The 21,510-nt window shown below is 39.6% G+C and overlaps 1 protein-coding gene across 11 annotated transcripts in view; it reads right to left on the bottom strand.

The window, feature by feature from the left end:
- Positions 1 to 4,191: 4,191 nt before the first annotated feature.
- Positions 4,192 to 21,510, bottom strand: part of ANO4 (anoctamin 4) — a 432,231-nt gene continuing 414,912 nt past the window's right edge. For 10 of the 11 annotated variants that reach the window (XM_019961160.2, XM_070789604.1, XM_019961162.2 and 7 more), the window contains 3 exons: positions 10,054 to 10,159; positions 8,688 to 8,894; positions 4,192 to 4,963 (listed from right to left, as the gene is read on the bottom strand). In XM_019961160.2, the coding sequence (XP_019816719.2) occupies positions 8,703 to 8,894; positions 10,054 to 10,159 (298 nt within the window). In that variant the 3' untranslated portion in view covers positions 4,192 to 4,963; positions 8,688 to 8,702. The remainder of the gene's footprint in view (positions 4,964 to 8,687; positions 8,895 to 10,053; positions 10,160 to 21,510) is intronic. The other variant, XM_070789603.1, reaches the window with a different exon arrangement.

Genomic DNA, 21,510 nt, shown 5'->3' with positions numbered 1-21,510 from the left:
CACTGTTCAGGCTGGGGTCTGGGGTGGTGTTAGATAGGACTTTTGGCTCTGTTCCCTTCCTAGGTAAGGCAATAGGATGGGCTCCAAGGTTACCTGAGTTCTCTGGTCAGACTTACTAGATAACTGGAACAGGATACTATTCTCCACAGGAGGCAGAACTATGAATTAGCTTCCTTTCCTCAGTAGGGCAGCAAGACAGGCTCCAGGGTCTGCATAACTCATCGTTTGGGGATCTGAATCAGGCAGTTATGTGCACTGAATTATATGGCCAGATGAGGTCACTGGTTTTGCCCTGCAGACTGAAAAGCCACAGCCTGTGTTCTCTCTTCAAGCGTCACTGTAAGCAAGGTTGTTGGGTGGGCTGTACAGCTTCCAGTCTGCTCTGGTTAGCTTTCTGGCTGGGCAAGCTGAATGCTGTGTATAGCAATGGGAGGGCAACAAATCAGTTTCCTGCCCAGGTAGAACAGGAGAATCATCTCCAAGGCTGGCAAGGCTCTTTGTGCTCTTGTCTCAAGTCAACCCATTCTCCAAGTTCCCTGGCCAAACAGGGCCACTGGCTTTGCTTTGCAGCCTATCATCTCTGCCTGCCATACTCTCTACTTGAGTGTTGCTGAGCTATGCAGCTTCCAGGTGTTTTGGCCAGGTGGGCCAGGAGGTACAGTTACCAATTGATAAAGGGGTGGTTTAACTCCTCTGCCTGGGTGAAATGGAAAGGTCAACTCCAAGCTCTTCTCAGGTGTTCTGGATCAGGCTTTCTGGTCGGGAGAGGCCAGATGCTATACTCAGTAATGGATGGGTGTATGAATTAGTTTCCCTGCTTTGATGGAGCCCAGAACACACCCATGCCCGGCAAGATTCTTTGTGGTTTTGACTGAATCTGGCTTGGTCCTTCCAAGAACCCTGGCCCTATACTGAAAGACTTTGCTTTGCAGCGATCATAACAGCCTGCCATTCTCTGCTCAAGCAGAGCTACGTAGCTCTGTATTCCTGAGCTGTGTAGCTTCCAGGCTTTCTGGTCAGGGGGTACTTGGAACTGCACTCAGCAGTGGGTTGGGCTATGACTCAGCTCCTCTGCTGCAGACCAGACTCTAGGGATAGCAAGGCTCTTCATTTGAGGATCTGAATCAGGCAGACTTGCATCCCTTAGGTTTTCCTGGTCATAGGTTGTCCCTGATTGGGACAACTAGTTGGACCCTGCAAGTAGGAACTTGGGTCTGCCAAGATACAAATGCTGGTTCTTGCAAGCCCCTACCCCTTCTCCATCATAATCATAATTTCAGTGATCAAGTCCCACAGATTTCCCCACAATTTCTGTGGAATGAGACCAGACTGGGGCTACCAAGAAGTGACTCACAACACTGTGGAGGCTAGAGGTTCACTCTAGACTCTCATTTCCCAATAGAGAAATGCTAGGCTCCGGGGAAGACCTCTTAATGGGGTGCTGTGCTGCCCTGGGGGAAGGGCAATGTGGTCAGCATGTGGCCATTCTTCTTACCCTCCTAATTTCATGTCTTGATCTCCAAGGTGTGAGGGAGGTGCTTCAACCTCACCTCTATGTTCTAGGATTTTCTTTCTCTTTAAATTTTTATTTTAGAGTATAATTGATTAACAATGTTGTGTTAGTTTCAGGTGTACAGCAAAGTGATTCAGTTATACGTATACATGTGTCTATTTTTTTTCAAATTCTTTTCCCATTTAGGTTATTACAGAATGCTGAGAGTTCCCTGCCACTATACTGTAGGTCTTTATTATCTATTTTAAATATAGCAGTGTCTACATGTCAATCCCCAACTCCCAATCTATCCCTCCCTACCACCCTCCCGTCTTGGGAACTATTAGTTTGTTCTCTAAGCCTATGTATGAGTCTGTTTCTTTTTTTAAAAATTGTATTGGAGAATAGTTGATTTACAACATTGTATTTATGTCTGTTTTGTAAATAAGTTCATTTGTTTTTAAAAGATTTTGAATATAAGCAATATCATATGATATTTGTCTTTGACTTACTGCACTTAGTGTGATCATCTCTGGTCATAAAAGATTTTTAAAAGATTTTGAATGTAAGCAACATCATATGATATTTGTCTTTGTCTTTGACTTACTGCACTTAGTGTGATCACCTCCAGGTCCATCCATGTTGCTGCAAATGGCATTATTTCATTCTTTTTAATGGATGAGTAATACTCCATTATATATATGTACCACATCTTTATCCATTCATTGGTCAATGGACATTTAGGTTGCTTCCATGTCTTGGCTACTGTAAACAGCACTACAGTGAACTGGGGTGCATGTATCCTTTCGAACCACGTTTTCTCCAGATATATGCCCAGGAGTGGGATTGCTGGATCATACGGTAGTTTTTAGTTTTTTAAGGAACCTGCATACTCTCACCAGTCTTGGTCCCTATGGTGTGGAGGAGATGCTTCTGTCCCACTCCCATGCTCTAGGCTTTTCTTAGTGGCATCTTACCCATAAATAATGGTTAGTTTCTTTCTTGGGAGGGAGAGGGAAGTCAGAAACTACCTATGTCATTATGTCACTCCTAACACTTGATTTCTTACAAAGTCCCTCGGAAATTCCCCTCTACCACCTTCTTCACCTTTCTGCCTCTACAAACTTACAAACATCTTAAGATGTTCACTATGTCTTCCTTGTACCCAAAACAGGAAAGATGAATAAGTGCATTCACTGTGCTGGGAGAAAAAAATGAAGGGAGAGATGGGAGGAGGAAAGAGAAGAGGTTTTATGTTAGAAACATTATCAAGAATTGTGATTGCCAGAGGCACTTGCAATAGCAAAGGCAGAATTCCGTGGGGGAAAATATATTTCTGGCCAGAGAGTCTGAAGTTCAGTCTATGCTCAGACCAGGTATAAACTGGTACTTACCAAATGTTACTTCCTTATCCTGACCAGTGTGTTGCATGGTCCTCTATGTAGTTCTGAATATTCACGGCCCATTGCAAACCCAAGAAGTTGTTCAGTTCCTTTCCCTGCCCCCACCACTCTTCCTGTTCCACGGAACAGGAGAGAAGTTATGGCTAGGTCAAAAGCAGGGACCCATTGGGGCCATGATGCTCAAGGTAGAGCTTTAGGCATAACAAGCAAAAGCCGCAGGACTGGGTCAGTAGAGCAAGTTGTCTGTTTGGAGCATCTCTTATATTTCATCTTTTGAGACTTTCCATGGAAATTCCTCTGGCCAACCTGTGAAATATTTCAGACTTCTTAACCATGATTGAAAACTCTGCCAGTGGCCTCTTGTTTTCAGTTCCCATACATATCCTTAGTTTAGGCTCTGCTAGGGTTAGTACAGTTGACTTTTGAATAATGCAGAGGCTGTGGGTGCCAATCTCTGTCCAGTCAGAAATCTGGATATTACTATACTGATGGCCCTCTATGTCCATGGTTCATGGATCCAACCAATAGCAGATACTAGAGTACTATATTGTATATTTATTGAAAAAAAAATCTGCTTATAAATGAACCCTCACAGTTTAAACCTGTGGTGTTGAAGGGTTAACTGCATTTCACTCCCAGCAACAGCAGGTCAGAAGGAATACTAAAAAGATAAAACTACTAAATGGCTGAAGTTCTAGCCTGCCCAAAGCCACGCTGACCAACTGTCCCCATCTAAGGGAACATTTAAGGATCTTGGGACTCCATCAGCTCAGGATTCCACAGCCAGAATGAGACAATGTTGATGGATGAGGTGCACTCCCATTTCCCTGACTGGCACAAGCAAGGTGATATAATAATTCAAGGCCAGGTTCTGCAATCTCTGGAAGAAGAGTAATTATAACAACAAGCGTTGCTCAGAAGTGCACTCCTCAACCTGCCCCTCATGGCCCATCCAGACAGACAGTCCCTTTGCTAGGATTAGCAGAGCATACTAGCGGGCAGGATAATCAAAAGCATTGTGTGTATCACTGGTTGTATTCCATATTTCCTCCTCAAAGTATGTCGGTGGCATTTTATGTCCTCTTCTGAGTAATTTCTAATTAGTCAGCTGGGTACCCTAAGAAGGCAGCATCAAGAAAGATAGAAAAGGGGCCTTAGGAAGAAAAATGCAGTCTCTCTGAAGGATGAAGTCATTTTTCAGGAGTGTTTGGGAGTGACAGACTGTCTTTAAAGATGACACTATGATTCCTCTTATTCTGTGAGAAGAAACGACAACAAAATTTCAGAAGACCCAGCTAAAAATATTCCATGTGCATAAATTTATTTTAAATTTTATTGCATCACATTATACAAGCATTAAACATGGCTTCACGTTGATGACTATTTAAATGTGAAAATCTGTCATTCATGTCAGTACCTTTTGGCTATTTACAATTAAGGAAGTTCTATGTACTTTATATATCTCTGTATTTGTATGTACATATGTAAGAATATATGACTATACATATGTACACACAGAAATACATCTATGGCCATACACATAGCTATAGATATGTCATATATAATAATCTCCTCAGAAAGATCTGAAATTAAAAAAAGAAAAAGTTGTAAACAGGGTCTTGTTTGTGTTGTTTGATGACACGGAATTAGGACCATATGATGACATTCTAGGAATGTGTCCAGGTGTCCGAATACCCTTTTTAGCCCAGTGTCTGTAAAATTCACATGGGTTAGAATGCAAAAAAGATAGCAAACAGGCTGAAAAACAGGCCCAGTATACAAGTTCCCCTTGGTTTTAAAAACTTGAGAATGTAACTGCCCATGATGTGCATGCTTGCTTGGTCAAGAATGGTCTGTGGATAGATAGCATTTGTGTGCTGGGCTGCAATGTGACTTCACAGCAGCGTGGTTTCCCAGGCAGTCCTTTCAGGGTGCTGACCCTTCTGCTGCTGCCGACCTCGGCGACATGCACTGTGGTTGCATTATAGTCATTCACTTGAATGTGCTTTTGCACAGCCGGGAGAAGTAAACAAGTATTCAGGTCCTAGGCCTGGAAATGAATGATTATCTGGAAAAAAAGGAGAAAGTATTAAGATTCTAAGTATACATGATGGCTGAAAGGACAGAATGTGCAATGGTCTATACTCGTTAGCATGAGATCAAAGATATTCAAGGAATTTATAATCCTGAACGAAGTCAGGTAGGGTATAAACATTACTGTGCCCACTTTACAGATGAACAGATGGAGGCACAGTCTGGAGGAAGGTGGCTTCCTGCCAACTGTTGGGAAAATAGAGACAGAGACTACGCTTTTAAGAAAAACTGAGAAATGGCCTCTTTGGGGAGAAAGCAAATCAAATGATGAGGCCAGAAGGAACTCCCAGCTCCCAAGCGTGAAGGGCCCTGCAGTGCAGAGTTGTCCTGGGGTGTGAGGTGGGGATAATGCACAGCAGCACGTTGGTCTCTGGGCCCTGGAGCAGTTCTCTTCCCTAATGTCTGCCTCCTACTCCAACTCAAGATATCTGGATGGTCAGCCTTTCTCCTCTGAGAGCTGACCAGAGCCAGAGAAACGGTGGTCAAAATGGTGCGTGGGCCAGGGGGTTGGAGCAAATTATAGAATCCCAGAAGGTTAAAGCCAGATAGGCTTTTAAAGGATTGTTTAATCCAACTCCTTTTTTCTTGCAAATGTGGAAACTGAATCCACAGGAATTCTCCAACTCAGGCCAGACAGAGAATGGAAACGCCAGATCTGCAATCCACGGGACTAGAACACGGTGCTCAGCCACAGTGCAAATCCCATATAGTACTCTAGAGCACTTTGTTTTGTACATGTCTCACATACTTGGCCTTATTTGAGCTGTATATTAGTTCCACCAAATAAGCAGACTCAGAAAAATGTAATTTTCCTGAACTCACATAGCCAAATGACAGCTGGGGAAAATGGCAAAATTACTAAGTAGCAAAACATCTCTTGCCTTTAGTGAAGTCAAGGGCTACTCTTGGAATTGAGGGCAGAACCAGTGTTCCCCATCTATGTTGCTGTTATTCAGTTGCTCAGTTTTGTCCGACTCTTTGTGACCCCTTGGACTGCAGCACGCCAGGCTTGTCCTTTACTGTCTCCTAGAGCTTGCTTAAACTCATGTCTATTGAGTTGGTGATGCCATCCAACAATCTCGCCCTCTGTTGTTCCCTTTGCCTCCTGCCTTCAATCTTTCCCAGCATCAGGGTCTTTTCTAATGAGTCAGTTCTTCGCACCAGGTGGCCAAAGTATTGGAGCTTCAGCATCAGTCCTTCCAATGAATATTCAGGACTGATTTCCTTTAGGAAATCAGTTTGACTGATTTGATCTCCTTGTAGTCCAAGGGACTCTCAAGAGTCTTCTCCAACACCACAGTTCAAAAGCATCAGTTCTTCAGCACTTAGCTTTCTTTATGGTCCAACTCTCACATCCATACATGACTACTGGAAAAATCATAGCTTTGACTAGATGGACTTTTGTTGGCAAAGTAATGTCTCTGCTTTTTAATATGCTGTCTAGGTTGGTCATAGCTTTTCTTCCAAGGAGCAGTCCTCTTTTAATTTCATGGCTGTGGTCACTGCCCACAGTGATTTTGGAGCCCTAAAAAATAAAGTCTGTCACCTTTTCCACTCCTGTGGCCACTGCTAAGTTTTCCAAATTTGCTGGCATATTGAATGTAGCACTTTAATAGAATCATCTTTTAGGATTTGAAATAGCTCAGCTGGAATTCCATCATCTCCACTAGCTTTGTTCATAGCGATGCTTCCTAAGGCCCATTTGACTTTACATTCCAGAACGTCTGGCTCTAGGTGAGTGATCACACCATCGTGATTATCTGGGTCGTGAAGATCTTTTTTGCATAGTTCTTCTGTGTATTCTTGCCACCTCTTCTTAATAGCTTCTGCTTTTGTTAGGTCCATACCATTTCTGTCCTTTATTGTACCCATCTTTGCATGAAATGTCCCCTTGGTATCTCTAATTTTCTTGAGATCTCTGGTCTTTCCCATTCTGTTGTTTCCGTCTATTTCTCTGCATTGTTCACTGAGGAAGGCTTTTTTTTTTTTTTTTTTTTTAATCTCTCCTTGCTATTCTTTGGAACTCTGCATTCTGATGGGTATATCTTTCCTTTTCTCCTTTGCCTTTTGCATCTCTTCTTTTCTCAGCTATTTGTAAGGCCTCCTCAGACAGCCATTTTGCCTTTCTTTTTCTTGGGGATGGTTCTGAGCACCATCAGCATCCATGTACCTCTACTACCCTGTGGCCTGGGGCTAGGGGCATTCCCCCAGGCCCACTGTCACACCTGACTCACAATGAACTCTTGGACTACTAATACAGATCTGCATTGACAGAACTTTACTAATTTAACAACAAACATTTCTGCAGATATCTGCTATATTTTTACCTATGTGAAAAATAAAAAAAATATACTTTTTCCTGTTTATTTCATTTTTCTTTTGGAAGCCAAATTTTCAAGGTTAGTCTCCAAACAAATGGAGAGAGAAAGGAAGGCAAAACAAATGCTGCAACATTAGCTTCACAGAGTATCAGAACTGAGGGCTCATCTTATCATTGAAGAAATTGAGCCCAGCAAAGCAAAGTGACTTTTCCAAGGACACACAGATAGTAATTGCCTTGCCAGAAAGGTAAGATATGTGGGAACATCATGGAACTTTCTTAAGTGTAATGCACCTGACCTTTAAAAATGCACATTTAACTAATAAAGTCTTTATTGAATTTTTTACAATATTGATTTTTTTTTATATTTTATTTTTTTGGCCACAATTTGTGTGGGATTTTAGCTCCCTGAAAAGGAATGGAACCTGCATTCCTTGCATTGGCAGGTGAAAGTTTTAACCACTGGACTGCCAGGGAAGCCCCTAAATGTGAATTTATTTAATAGGTGCTGTGTGCTTAACACTGCACTGACAGTTGGAAGAACTGATTACAAGCCATAGGGACTTTCCTAAAGATGCTTACAATTGTGCTGGGGAAGCCTAATAACTGTTTGAAAATCACAAATTAATATCAATATCTGTCAATACATGTGGTACTGATGCAGTAACCAGAGATATTTATCAGGAGTGAGTCTCTGTGGGCTGATGAATCTGGGGAAACCTTTTTAGAAGGTGTGGCGTGACATGGGTCAACCTGGGAAGAAATGATGCTTGGGTGATGGAGGGGAGGCCATTGTGGGTGAGACGAAAAGGTGATTTAATATCCCCAGGGTAATCTGCCCCTTCTTTCTGATGAAAGAGAACAGCCAGACTGGAGTGGATGTGGTACTGGGGCAAGGTTATTTTGGGGGACACATAGGCCAACTTGTGAAGATCTTGGCTGCCAGGCCAGAGTGTGACACGGAGGCAGGGAAGAGCTGCAGGAGTTGTGTGCAAAGGGAGATTCGGTTAAATTAGCAATTAAAGTAAGAAACAAGCTGGTCTTGGAAGCTTCTAAAGTATTATTTACTACTGGGCTTCCCTAGTGGCTCAGTTGGTAAAGAACCTGCCTGCAATGCAGGCAGGTTTTGATCCCTGGGTCAGGAAGATCCCCTGGAGAAGGAAATGGCAATCCACTCCAATACTCGTGCCTGGAGAATTCCATGGGCAGAGGAGCCTGGCTGGCGTGGTCAGTGGGATCACAAAGAGTTGGACATGACTGTGCAACTAACTTTAAAGGATTTATTTTCATCCCTATCAAGAGAACAATGGCAAGCTGTGTTTCAAGGAGTTAAAAGTGCCCCTCCCAGCCAAGGAGAGATTTCAGAGCATGAACATACCTCTCACCGACCTGGTCACGGCCACTCATTGTGGTGTGCTTTTCCATTTTTCTTCCTCTCCTTTCGTTCCTTCTGGAGACGCTCCAGTTCTGCTTCATACATCATCTCCTGAATCAAGTACTTCTCTCTTCTCATTCGATCCCTTAGATCTTTTGGGAGGTCTGGGATCAGATATGAAATGAGGTGCTTTATACAAAACACGAGGTGCTAAAAACACAGGGGAGAATACAGCAGAGTCAGGTCTACTGTGCAGCCTGAACTGAAAGAGCTCTGGGAGCTGGTCAAGACCAGGGATGTGGAGCCTTTGGAGTTTCTGGAAAGTGGGATGAAGCCAGGAGAGGTGTGTGTGAGGAGAGAAAGTTACAGGGTAGGCGAGGACTGAATCTGGTGGGATGGCACCACATAGGAAATGAGGATTCCGGAAGGAAGGTGGAGAAGCAATGGCCAGAGACTGCAAACGAGAGCCAGAAGAAAGTACCATGGAACCACAAGGCCAGATCTGAATCCCAGCTCCACTTTTAGCACTGAAGATGGTTTACCTGAGGATAAGTCACTCTGAACCTCAATTCCTCCACCCACAAAATGGGTGTCATTATGATAATTGTAAGAAAATATTTTAAAAGGCTCCACAGATGACAAAATACTTTATTGTGGTGGTCTGGCACCAAACCTGCAGTATCTCTGAGGTATGCCTGTATAGGAATTTTCAGTCTGAGCCAAGAGGCAGCCTTCACTTGCATTAATCTGGCTTTAATATATGTAATGAGAGATGAAATTTCCATTTTGGGATACAGTTATGGGAATGCAAACTATTTTTAGTACAATTTTCTTAAAGACTAGGAGAAAATAGATGATGTAATTTTATTGACACATAATACAGGCATAATCTTCTAGGTAGATTACACTTTATAAGTTCATAAGTAATGTTATGATGATGCACAACCAGAGGCTGCCACTTGTAACAGTCATTTCAGTGTTTTCTAAACACTGTCCCTGAACATCAGAAGCATCTTGGAGGACTGTGAAAAGCAAATTGCAGGCATGGTGTATCAGAATCTCTGGGCGTGGGGATGGAAAAATGGCAATTTTCCTGAATTTTAAGAACCACAGCCATAGAATATTAAACTTAGGACCAGATTCCTGACTTATACATTAACAATCAACAGTGGACTTTCAAATATTTCTCAGAAAATTCAAGTACTTTAATTAAAGAGAAGAAAATGAGAAAAAGATTGCACAGTATTACTTATCCTGCTTCTAGACAATACATAATCACATTGAAAGTTCTTGTAACTTATATTCATCTGCTACTTCTATTTGCTTCATTAGGTCAAAGGAAATCAAGGAATTGGGTGAGAAAAGTTACCTCGAACACAATGATAAAAGCCAGTCGGGCTGCTAGGACGTGCCAGAACTGTAGTGTGTAGCCGTAGGGCACCAGTGAATGAGGAGGGTCACGGTAGTCTCGGTATCTATAAACATACAGGAGAATCTTACATTCCAAATTATCATTTTCCTGCCTCCCAAATCTCTTCTCCCTACTATGTAACCCTCATTCATGGGAGACAAGTATACAAAGTTTCTGTATATGAGACATGTGTGGTTTTGCATCTCTTCTTCTGGTCAAAGACTCTCTCTCCTTCTCTGGGGAATCATCCCTGTGGGCTGGGCAGGGTTTGCCTCTTCGGTGATCCGAGCTCAGAAGATGAATCAGACCCGGTCAGTGAAACTCATTACCGGGTCTTCTGCTAAGAATGATCACTTAGTGAATTATTACTAACTCCACAGAAAGTAAAAGCCTGGGGCTTCTGGTGGGTGTCACAGATGCGTGTGAAGCCCGCCTGCCTGAGAATGCAGTCAAATAACAGAGCAGAGCCAGCACAAAGGCAGTCTCTTGCTGATGCTGCTGGAGGGTTGGAATCTAGTCGTTAATAATGTTAATATCATTAACAACCTCCTGGTCACCTGAACCAATGGATTTCTGTTTAAATCAGTTTATACTGGATTTCTGTCACTTGCCACTAGAGTCCTTCCTAATATATATATGCTCCACCTGTAACTTGTGAGTCATCAACTTCCATGAATATTATGAACTAAGTACCAAGTCTTATCCTAGGAACTTAAATCCTTGTGACTACATTTTATCCTTTACTATTCATTAGTACTATTACATGGGAAAACTAAGAAGGGACTGTCATTGCCTTAGTGTTTTCATGTGTTTTGAATGTTCTTTTCATTAGCTTCAGAAATGTGAAAAGATCTAGAAATATTGGTTATTACAACAGGTCTGCTGTGTAGACATACCAGATTTCCTTTATCTGAATAAAAATTATGATTGCCTAGGTTCTTCTATAGGGCTTCCCTGGTGGCTCAGAGGTTAAAGCGTCCGCCTGCAATGTGGGAGACCTGGGTTTGATCTCTGGGTTGGGAAGATCCCTTGGAGAAGGAAATGGCAACCCACTCCAGTATTCTTGCCTGGAAAATCCCATGGATGGAGGAGCCTGGTAGGCTGCAGTCCATGGGTTCGCAAAGAGTTGGACACGACTGAGTGACTTCACTTTCTTCTAAGACAGTACCTAACTTAAGGTTGGCACTAATTTGTATATGGAGGACATAGGGCACTTCCTATGCAGAGCATCCTTGAAAAGTATCAGACTATAAAAATCTGCTGCTGCTGCTAAGTCGCTTCAGTTGTGTCAGACTCTGTGCAACCTCATAGACAGCAGCCCACCAGGCTCCCACGTCCCTAAGAGCTGTGACTATTACAATAATCAATACAACCATCTTAATTATTATTAGTGTCTATGGAATGTTAATAGTATTGTACTATGATTATTTTGCCAATAAAGTGATATTTTTGATGAGTACTTGCTACTGAAATTAAGAATGAATCTGTTTTTCTCTGACAGCTTCACTAAGCATTATACCCTCCCTGTTGCAGCAAATGGTGAAATTTCATTATTTTTTATGGCTGAGTAATATTTCATTGTGTGTGTGTATGTACACATGTATCTATCTAATTGCATATCACATATTCATCCATCTGTTGATGGATGCTTAGGTTGATTCTATATTTTGGCTATTATAGATAATGCTACTATGAACATTGAGGTGTGTATATATTTTTTGCCTCTTTATTTTTTTAAATGTTTAATTGGAGGATAATTGCTTTACAATGTTGTATTGGTTTCTACATATATCTTTTCTAATTAGTGTTTTCATTTTCTTTGGATATATATCCATCTGTTTAGTGAAGTAAGTCAGAGAAAAATACCGTATGTTTTCTTTTACATGTGCAATATAAGAAATAAATGTAACAAAAACAGACTCATATATACAGATAACAAACTAGTGGTTACTAACAGGGAGAGGGCTGTGCGGAGGGCCAAGATAGGGGAAGGGGATTAAGAGGTACAACGAGTAAGTATAAAATAAATAAGACACAAAGATGTAATATATAGCACAGGAAATATAACCAGTATTTTATAATAATTTTAAATAGAGGATAATCTACAAATATCAAATCATTGTGTTGTACACCTGAAAATAATAAAACACTGTAAATCGCTATACTGCAGAAAAATTAATGAGTCTGTTAGTGCCTTGAAACTTGATTCTCTCTATGATGGTGAGGATTCGGTAAGATTAAATAATCTGTTACAGCCATAGGTCCAATAACAATGCCTGGAATTTTAGGAAGAATAATTTTATTTAAGATTAAAAGTTTGTGTAGACTATGTAACTTCCTTTTACTTTTTGCAGAGCACAGCTAGTCAAGAACACAAAATTGTGTTTTCTTCAATTAAGACAACGAATGTAGTTCCTTTGTTCATCTTTAGCTACACATATTTCAAATATAGTCCAAGTCAACAATCTAGAAGAAAAATGGCAGTGTGCTTTTTATTATGAAGTGAAATCTCTCAGTCGTGTCTGACTCTTTGCGACCCGTGGACTGTAGCCCACCAAGCTCCTCTGTCCATGGGATTCTCCAGGCAAGAATACTGGAGTGGGTTGCTATTTCCTTCTCCAGGGGATCTTCCCGACCCAGGGATCGAACCCAGGTCTCCCACATTGCAGGCAGACGCTTTAACCTCTGCGCCACCAGGGAACATACTTAATTATTAGACAAAAGTATATATAAGAGGAGTGAGCCTATATTGTTTCAAGAGTCACCTTCATTGACCCCTTAAACTTTTCCCACAATAGGGTTCACTAGAAAAGGAAGTTCTTTTCAGGACCCACTCGTCTCTTTCCTATTTATGCCTCTTCTCTGCTCTTGTCTTTTGCCCTTTGTTTTGCCTGCTCTATTGTAGCTTCTCAGACCTTGTTTGAGTTTTCATTTAAAGAATTTTGACAAATCTCTTCTTCCCCAGATACCTTCTAAACTTGCTGAGTAGAAAACCATGGCTTTTCCTTGATTTCTGTGGACCATTTTCCTTGACTATTTCCATAAAATACAATTCAGATGTATCATTGTTTTAAGATGTATTTATTTATTTTACTTTCTGGCTGCTCTGGGTCTTTATGCTGCATCTCTCTCGCTGCGGAGAATGGAGGCTACTCTTCCTTGTCGTGCATGGCCTTCTCGTGGCGGCGGCTTCCCTTGTTGTGGAGCACAGGCTCTAGGCAGGCTTAGTAGTTGAGGCTCAGGGGCTCTAGAGCACAATCTTGGTTGTGGCGCATGGGCTTAGTTGCTCCACAGCATGTGGGATCTTCTCATACTAGGGATCATTCCCTATGTCCCTTGCACTGCAAGGCAGATTCTTAACCACTGGACCACCAGGGAAGCCCCATATGTATCTTATTAAGTCCTGCTATAAATTCATAGCAAATAAATGAATTCCTTCACTCAGCATAGCTGAATAAATTAGGGACATGTCAAATATAAACAGCCATTAAATATAAGTATGAAAATTAGAATAATAAAATACTTTTCCTGACCCAACAAGAATAGATTATCAAACACAATGACTATTTGTAAATTCATAAAAGATAAAAGGTTTTGGGGCTTCCCTGGTGGCTCAGATGGTAAAGAATCTCCCTGCAGTGTAGGAGACCTGGATTTGATCCCTGGGTCAGGAAGATCCCCTGAAGAAGGGAATGGCAACCCACTCCAGTATTCTTGCCTAGAGAATCCCATTGACAGAGGAGCTTGATGGGCTAGCACCTGGTATATTCTAGCACAAGTTTATTCATTCCCATTTTTTTGAACTGTGAAAATAAAAACATACATATGTTTAAAAGATTTTAGGTTGGTTGGTTTAGTTGCTAAGTTGTGTCCGACTCTTGTGACCCCAAGGACTGTAGTCTGCCTGGCTCTTTTGTCCATGGGATTGTCTAGGCAAGAATACTGGGTGAGTTGCCTTCTCTAGGAGATCTTCCTAACTCAGGTATTGAACCGCAGTCTCCTGCATTGCAGGCAGATTTTTGGCCAACTGAGCTACAAGGGAAGCAAAAGATTTTAGGTGGTGGTTTTAAATGTTAATTTATGTTTTTTCAAAATTAAAAAAATTAATTTTATTTACTATATGCTTTTTCATATTTAGAAAACACAAACTCATGGCTATGGTGAATTGGCAACATTTTAGAAAATTTCTATGCAGGATTCAAGTTGTTGAGAATGTGCATCTGTTTATTCAGACTGTGAGTCATATATGCCCATATGTGATAGATCACAGAGTTCTGCTAACCTGTACCCAGAGGAACACAACATGTCTGTGTGGCCACTTAGGTTCTAAGAACAAGAAGTAGAAGTTGTGAAATTCTTAGGAAGTTCGTTTTCAGAAGCAGCAGATTTCTGGCTTCCAACTCTCTTAAGCCATTGTACCATAAAGTCAAGTTTCTCTCTAGAAATTTCTTCTTGCTACCCTAAGGGAATTAAAACTCAGTGGTAGCAATCAGTTGGTCATCTTCTTCGCTGCCTTCATCTGTCTCCAGAATTACGTACTAGAGAGTATACTAGAACCATGCTCGGGGTTTGCCTGACTAAATGATGCATAAAGCATCTCTGGACATGAGCTTTCCCTTTCAACAAACTTAGGGTCTGTGTCACCCTGCACTAAAATTTTGGACTCACTCTTTTCTTCTATGAGCTTGTGAATGACTATAAGTGGAGCTCTCAGTTCACACTCCAGCACCTACCCCTGATCTCCTTGCTTTTTCCACTTGACAGATGTTTTGGAGAGGGCTGTGCTCAGATGTCATTTGTGTCCCATATATTTGTCTTTGATGCAAAGTCTAATATTTCTTTTGCAAAATGGTTGGCTACATGTTCTCTGGCACTTGTATCAATACAAAGAAAATACTTCCTTGCCCTTCTGTAGAAACAGCCAGGAAACCAAACCTCAAACTAATAAATCAGTGTCACTTTTATGATCTTTTAGCCTAGTACCTTCCAAGACATTAAACAGTCCGGTAATGTTAACATGTGAAGGAATTTTCCCAAGTGAGTCATAATTTTCCTTTTGAAAGTAAAGCTTTAAGTTTCTTGGTTTCAACTTTACACATAGGAAAGGCAGGATGTTCCCTTTTAAGTTAGCATATTCTCTAAAGTTGCTTTTATTTCACAAGAAATGGATGGTTGGCTTGCAAATATTATTTTTCTAGCACCAGGTGTATTCTAGAACTAGTTAATTCATTCCCAATTTTTTGTGAACTGTGAAAATAAAAACATACGTATGTTTAAAAGAATGATAAGTGAAACTCATCCAAGTTAAAACAGTGTGGTCAGTGTCTTACTGTCAACGCCAGACACCTGGAGAGGAGACAACTGTTGCAATTTTCTGTTTTTCTATATAATTATGCTACTCATGCAAGTGTTCGTAAATACAGCAGTGCTTAGTTTTATCTACTTTGAATTCTGTGCCTCAAAATGCCTGTCAATGACAGACACCCCAAGAGGTGACAACTGTTGCAATTTTCTGCTTTCCTATATAATTATACTACTCATTCAAATGTTCCTAAATACAGCAGTGCTTAGTTTTATCTGCTTTGAATTCTATATAAATGGAATCATACTGTATGTTTTATTTTGTGATTAAATCTTTATTACAGAACTTAAGTTTTGAGTTTTCAATTCTATTCCATTTTCTATTCAGATGTTAACACACTGACATAATTACTATAATTTTATACTGTGTCTAATGCAAGGTAAATCGCCACTTTGTTATTCTTCAAAAATATCTTGACTGTTCTTCATTCTCTGCATTTCTTTATAACATTATTTTTGCCCTCAGATGCAGAGAATTGGCCTAATTATGATTCTTAAGTTTTTATAACTAATTTGTCCATTCATGTTCTTCATTTCTCTAATTTTTATGTTTATGTATTTAATACTGTAATAACACAATCAATGCTCATAAATCCTCCATGCAACCTAAGAATTAAAACATTACTGGCAACTTTTATCTACCTCTGGGCTTCTCCTTCATCTCATCTCCTTGCTTCCCTTATCCTGAACTTCATTTTTATCATTAACATGCATTTTTGTAGGGTATATGTATATTCATTTGTCTGAATGATACTGTTCAGTTCAGTTTGTTTTGAATTCTCTAGAAAATATGCTATCCTGTATGTAGTCTTCTGAGACTTTCTTTTTTCTCACCATTGTGCTACTAAGATTTATCTGTGCTGTTGCATGTGGCCATTGCTGTTATAGCAAACTGTAGTATGAATATTGTTGTTGTCTTATGTAGTATGTGTTTAGATTTACATTCACAAGCTGGTAATTTCTCTATTTTCTTTCATATTCCCTAAGCATCAAAGTTTTGAAGAATAAAGCTTAAGTCTACCCAGTTCAGCAAATGCCCTTTGGGTAAAAGTTGGTTGCAGTGCTCTGCATAGCACTCTGGGTTCTGCTTTTATTTATGTATTTATTTTCCAGTGATAAGACTTTTTAAGATCTACTTCCTCTGCAACTTTATTATTAATATTATTAATTTTTGGCTGCACTGGGTCTTCATAGCAGTGCACAAGCTTTTTCTAGTTGCAGTAGGATCAGACCCACATCCCCTGTACTGGATGGTAGATTCTCAACTGTTGGACCACTAGAAAAGTCCCTGCAACTTTTTAAAATTGAAGTATAGTTGATTGACCATACCATGTTAGCTTCAGATGTAGAGTACATGTAGAGCATCATGTTAGTTTCAGATGGAGAGCACAGAGATTCAGAAAATACACACACACACACACATATAAATATCAGATTTTGTAATAATACTTACAGGTTTTATGAAATATTGAATATATATGGTTCCCTGTGCTATACTGCTACTGCTGCTAAGTCACTTCAGTCATGTCCGACTCTGTGCGACCCCATAGACGGCAGCCCACCAGGCTCCCCCATCCCTGGGATTGTCCAGGCAAGGACACTGGAGTGGGTTGCCATTTCCTTCTCCAATGCATGAAAGTGAAAAGTGAAAGTGAAGTCACTCAGTCGTGTCTGACTCTTAGCGACCCCATGGACTGCAGTCTTCCAGGCTCCTCTGTCTGTGGGATTTTCCAGGCGAGAGTGCTAGACTGAGGTGCCACTGCCTTCTCCCCTGTGCTATACGGTGGGTCCTTATTGATTATCTATTTTATATATAATAGTGTGTATATGTTAATTTCATCCTAATTTATCCCTTGCTCACTCTTTCTCCTTTGATAAGCCTAAGTTTGTTTTTTATGCCTATGAATCTGTTTTGGACATAAATTCGTTTGTATCTTTAAGATTTCACATATAAGCAACATCATATGATATTTGTCTTTGGCATAGTTTATTTAGTATTATAAGCTCTAGGTCCACCCATGTTGTTGCAAATGGTATTATTTCATTCTTTTCATGGTTGAGTAATATTCGATTGTATATATTACATCTTTTTTTATCCATTTCCCTGTTGATGGACATTTAGGTTGCTTCCATGTCTTGGCTACTGTAAATAGTGCTGCAGTGAACACTGGGGTGCAGGTATCTTTTCTAATTATGGTTTTCCCTGGATATATGCCCAGGAGTGGGATTGTAGGATCATAAGTAACTCTATTTTTAGTTTTTTAAGGAACCTCTATACTGTTCTATACATTGGCCATGCCAGTTTACATTCCAACCAACAGCTTGTGTTATTTGTAGACATTTTGATGATGACCATTCTGACCAGTGTGAGGCAATACCTCCTTTTAGTTTTGATTTGCATTTCTCTAATAATTAGTAATGCTGAGCATTTTTTCATGTGCCTTTGGCCATTTGTATCTCTTCTTTGGAGAAATGTCTATATCTTCCGTCCATTTTTTTGATTGGATTGTTTTTTGTTGTTGTTGTAGCATTGTATAAGCTGTTTGTATATTTTGGATATTAAACCAACGTCAGTAGAATCATTTACAAATATTCTCCCATTCTGTAGGTTGTCTTTTCATTTTGTTGATGGTCTCCTTTGCTGTACAAAAGCTTTTAAATTTAATTAGGTCCCATTTGTTTATTTTTATTTCCATTACTGTAGAAGATGGATCCAAAAAGATATTGTGGTGATTTATGTTAAAGAGAGTGCTGGTCTCATATTATATTACAGTCTCATATTTCCCTCTACAAGTTTTATAGTAACCAGTCTTAGATTTAGGTCTTTAACCTTGAGTTTATTTTTGTATATGCTGTTAGAGAATGTTCTAATTTCATTCTTTTACATGTAGCTTTTCCGTTTTCCCAGCACTACTTATAGAAGAGACTGTCTTTTCTCCATTGTATATTTTGGCCACCTTTGTTGTAGACTGAGTACAAATATGTGGGTTTATTTTGGGGCTTTCTATTCTGTTCCAACTATCTATATTTCTATTTTTGTGCCAGTACCATATTGTTTTGATTACTCTTGCTTTGTAATATAGTCTAAAGTCAAGGAGCCTGATTCCTGCAGCTCTGTTTTTCTTAAGGTTGCTATTGCTATTTAGCGTCTTTTGTGTTTCCATATAAAATAACATTTTTTTTTGTTCTATCTGTGTGAAAAATGTCATTGGTAATTTGATAGAGATTTCACTGAAACTGTAGATTGCCTTGAGTCATTAAGGAAAAAAATTAAGGAAACAATCCCATTTATTATTGCATCAAAAATTATAAATAAGCCTACCTAATGGAATAAACCTACCTAATGAGGCAAAAGACCTGTACTCCAAAAACTGTAAGATACTTATGAAAGAAGTCAAAAATGACACAAAGAGATGGGAAGATATACCATGTTCTTGGATTGGAAGAATCAGTGTTGTTAAAATGATTATACCACCTAAGGCAATCTTAGCAATTTTCAAATATATAATACAGTATTATTAACTATAGTCATCATACTGTGCGTTACATCCCAAGAATTAACTTACTTTATAATGCATTTTGCCCATGCCACCCCAAGCCTTTGGTAGCTACCAGTCTGATCTCTGAATCTATGAGTTCAGATTTTTATTTAGATTCTATATATAAGTGAGATTATATGGTATTTGTCTTTTTCTAACATATTTCACTTTAGCATAATACCCTCAAAATCCATCCATGCTGTCAAAATAGGATTTCCTCCTATTTTATGTTTGAATAACATTCCATTGTATAAACACACCACATTTTCTTTATACATGTATATCAGTCAGTAGGCACTTCAGATTTTTTCTATGTCTTGGCTATTGTAGATAATGCTACAGTAAATATGGGGGTGCAGACTATTTTTTGAGTTAGGGATTTGTTTCCTTTGGATAAATATTCAGTAGTGGAATTGCTGAATCATATGGTAGTTCAATTTTTAACTTTTTGAGGAACCTCCATACTAGTGCCGTGTGTGTGTGTGTGCGTGCACGCACGTATGTGTGCATGTGTGTGTGTGTTAGCTGCTCAGTCGTTTCCGACTCTTTGCGACCCCATGGACTATATACTCTGCCAGGCTCCTCTGTCCATGGAATTCTCCAGGGAAGAATACTGGCTGCTGCTGCTAAGTCACTTCAGTTGTGTCTGACTCTGTGTGACCCTGTAGACAGCAGCCCACCTGGCTCCCCCGTCCCTGGGATTCTCCAGGCAAGAACACTGGAGTGGGTTGCCATTTCCTTCTCCAGTGCATGAAAGGGAAAACGGAAAATGAAGTCACTCAGTTGTGTCCGACTCTTTGTGACCCCATGGACTGCAGCCTATCAGGCTCCTCCATCCATGGGATTTTCCTGGCAAAAGTACTGGAGTGGGGTGCCATCGCCTTCTCCGAATACTGGAGTGGGTTGCTATTTCCTTCTCCAATACTAGTGCCATAGTGGCTGCCTGTATTTACATTCACCCCAACAGTGAATGGGGGTTCCCTTTTCTTCACATCCTTTGCAACATTTGTTATTCTTTGGCTTTTTTGATAATAGCCATTCTAACAGGTGTGAAGTGCTATTTCATTGTGTTTTGACTTGCATTTCCTTGATGATTAGTGACACTGAGTATCTTTTTATGTGCCTCTTAACTTATCTTTATGCCTTCTTTGGAAAACTGTCTGCTCAGATCCTTTGCCCATTTTTAAAAATAAAATTTTCCCCCACCATTGAATTATATGAGTTCTCTATATATTTAGGATATTAACCTCTAATCAGAAAAACTATTTGCAAATATTTTCTTCTGTTCAGTAGATGGCCTTTTCATTTTGTTAATGATTTCCTTTGCTGTGCAGGTCGATATAGTCCCATTGTATATTTTTGCTTTTGTTGCTTTGTTTTTGGTGTCAGATTTGAAATCATCACCAAAATTGTTGTCAAGTTGCTTACTGCCTATGTTTTCTTTTGGAACTTTTATGGTTTCCAGTCTTAAATTAAAATTTTTAATTGATTTTGACTTAAATTTTATGTATGGTGTAAGACAGTGGTCCAGTTTAATTTTCTGCATGAGGCTGTCTCGTTTTCCCAACACCAGAAAGGAAGAATCTATCCTTTCTCCATTGTATATTCTTCACTCCTTTGTCATAAATTGGCTATATTTGTGTGGGTTTATTTCTGGGCTCTTGATTCTGTTCTGCTGATCTATGTGTCTGTTTTCATGTCAGCTAATAGTACTAATTACTGTGACTGTGACTGTTTTGATTATTATTTCTTTGTAATATAATTTGAAATAAGGAAGAGAGATGTAATATACTTTGAAATAAGGAAGAGAGATGTTTCAGCCTTTTCTTCTTTCTTAGGGTTACTTTGGGTATTCTGGGTCTTTTGTTCAGTTCAGTCATTCAGTTGTGTTCGACTCTTTGCATCCCCATGAACCGCAGCACGCCAGGCCTCCCTGTCCACATAGATTTTAAGATTATTCTACTCCTGTGAAAAATGCCATTGGGATTTTGATAAGGATTGTACTGAATCTGTATATTGCTTTAGGTAGTATGGACATTTTAACAATATTAATTCCTATAATCCATAAGTATGAAGCATTTTTAAAAACGTGTGTTTTCAGTTTATTCTATCAGTGTCTTACATCTTTTCAGTGTACAGGTCTTTCATTTCCTTGGTTAAATTTATTCCTAGACATTATTTTTGATGCAATTGTAAATGGGATTGTTTTCTTAATTTCTATTTCTGACAACTTGTTGTTAGTGTATAGAATTATTTGTATACTGATTTTATATCATGCAACTTTACTGAATTTATTAGTTCAAAAGAGTGTTTTGATTTTCTATATAGAATATCATGTCATCTCCAAAGAGTGACCATTTTACCTTTTCCTTCTTGATTTGGATGCCTTTTATTTATTTTCTTTTTTAGCCTAGAACTTCCAATACTAGGTTGCAAAAAGGTGGTGAGAGCCTCCTCGTTTTGTTGCTGATTTTAGAGGAAAAGCTTTCATTTCAGCTTCTCACCTTTGAGTGTG

The sequence above is a fragment of the Bos indicus genome, chromosome 5 (assembly GCF_029378745.1).
Source record: "Bos indicus isolate NIAB-ARS_2022 breed Sahiwal x Tharparkar chromosome 5, NIAB-ARS_B.indTharparkar_mat_pri_1.0, whole genome shotgun sequence".
NCBI lineage: Eukaryota > Metazoa > Chordata > Mammalia > Artiodactyla > Bovidae > Bos > Bos indicus.
The sequence above is the reverse complement of the archived record's forward strand: the minus strand, read 5'-3'. Positions and strand labels throughout refer to the sequence as shown.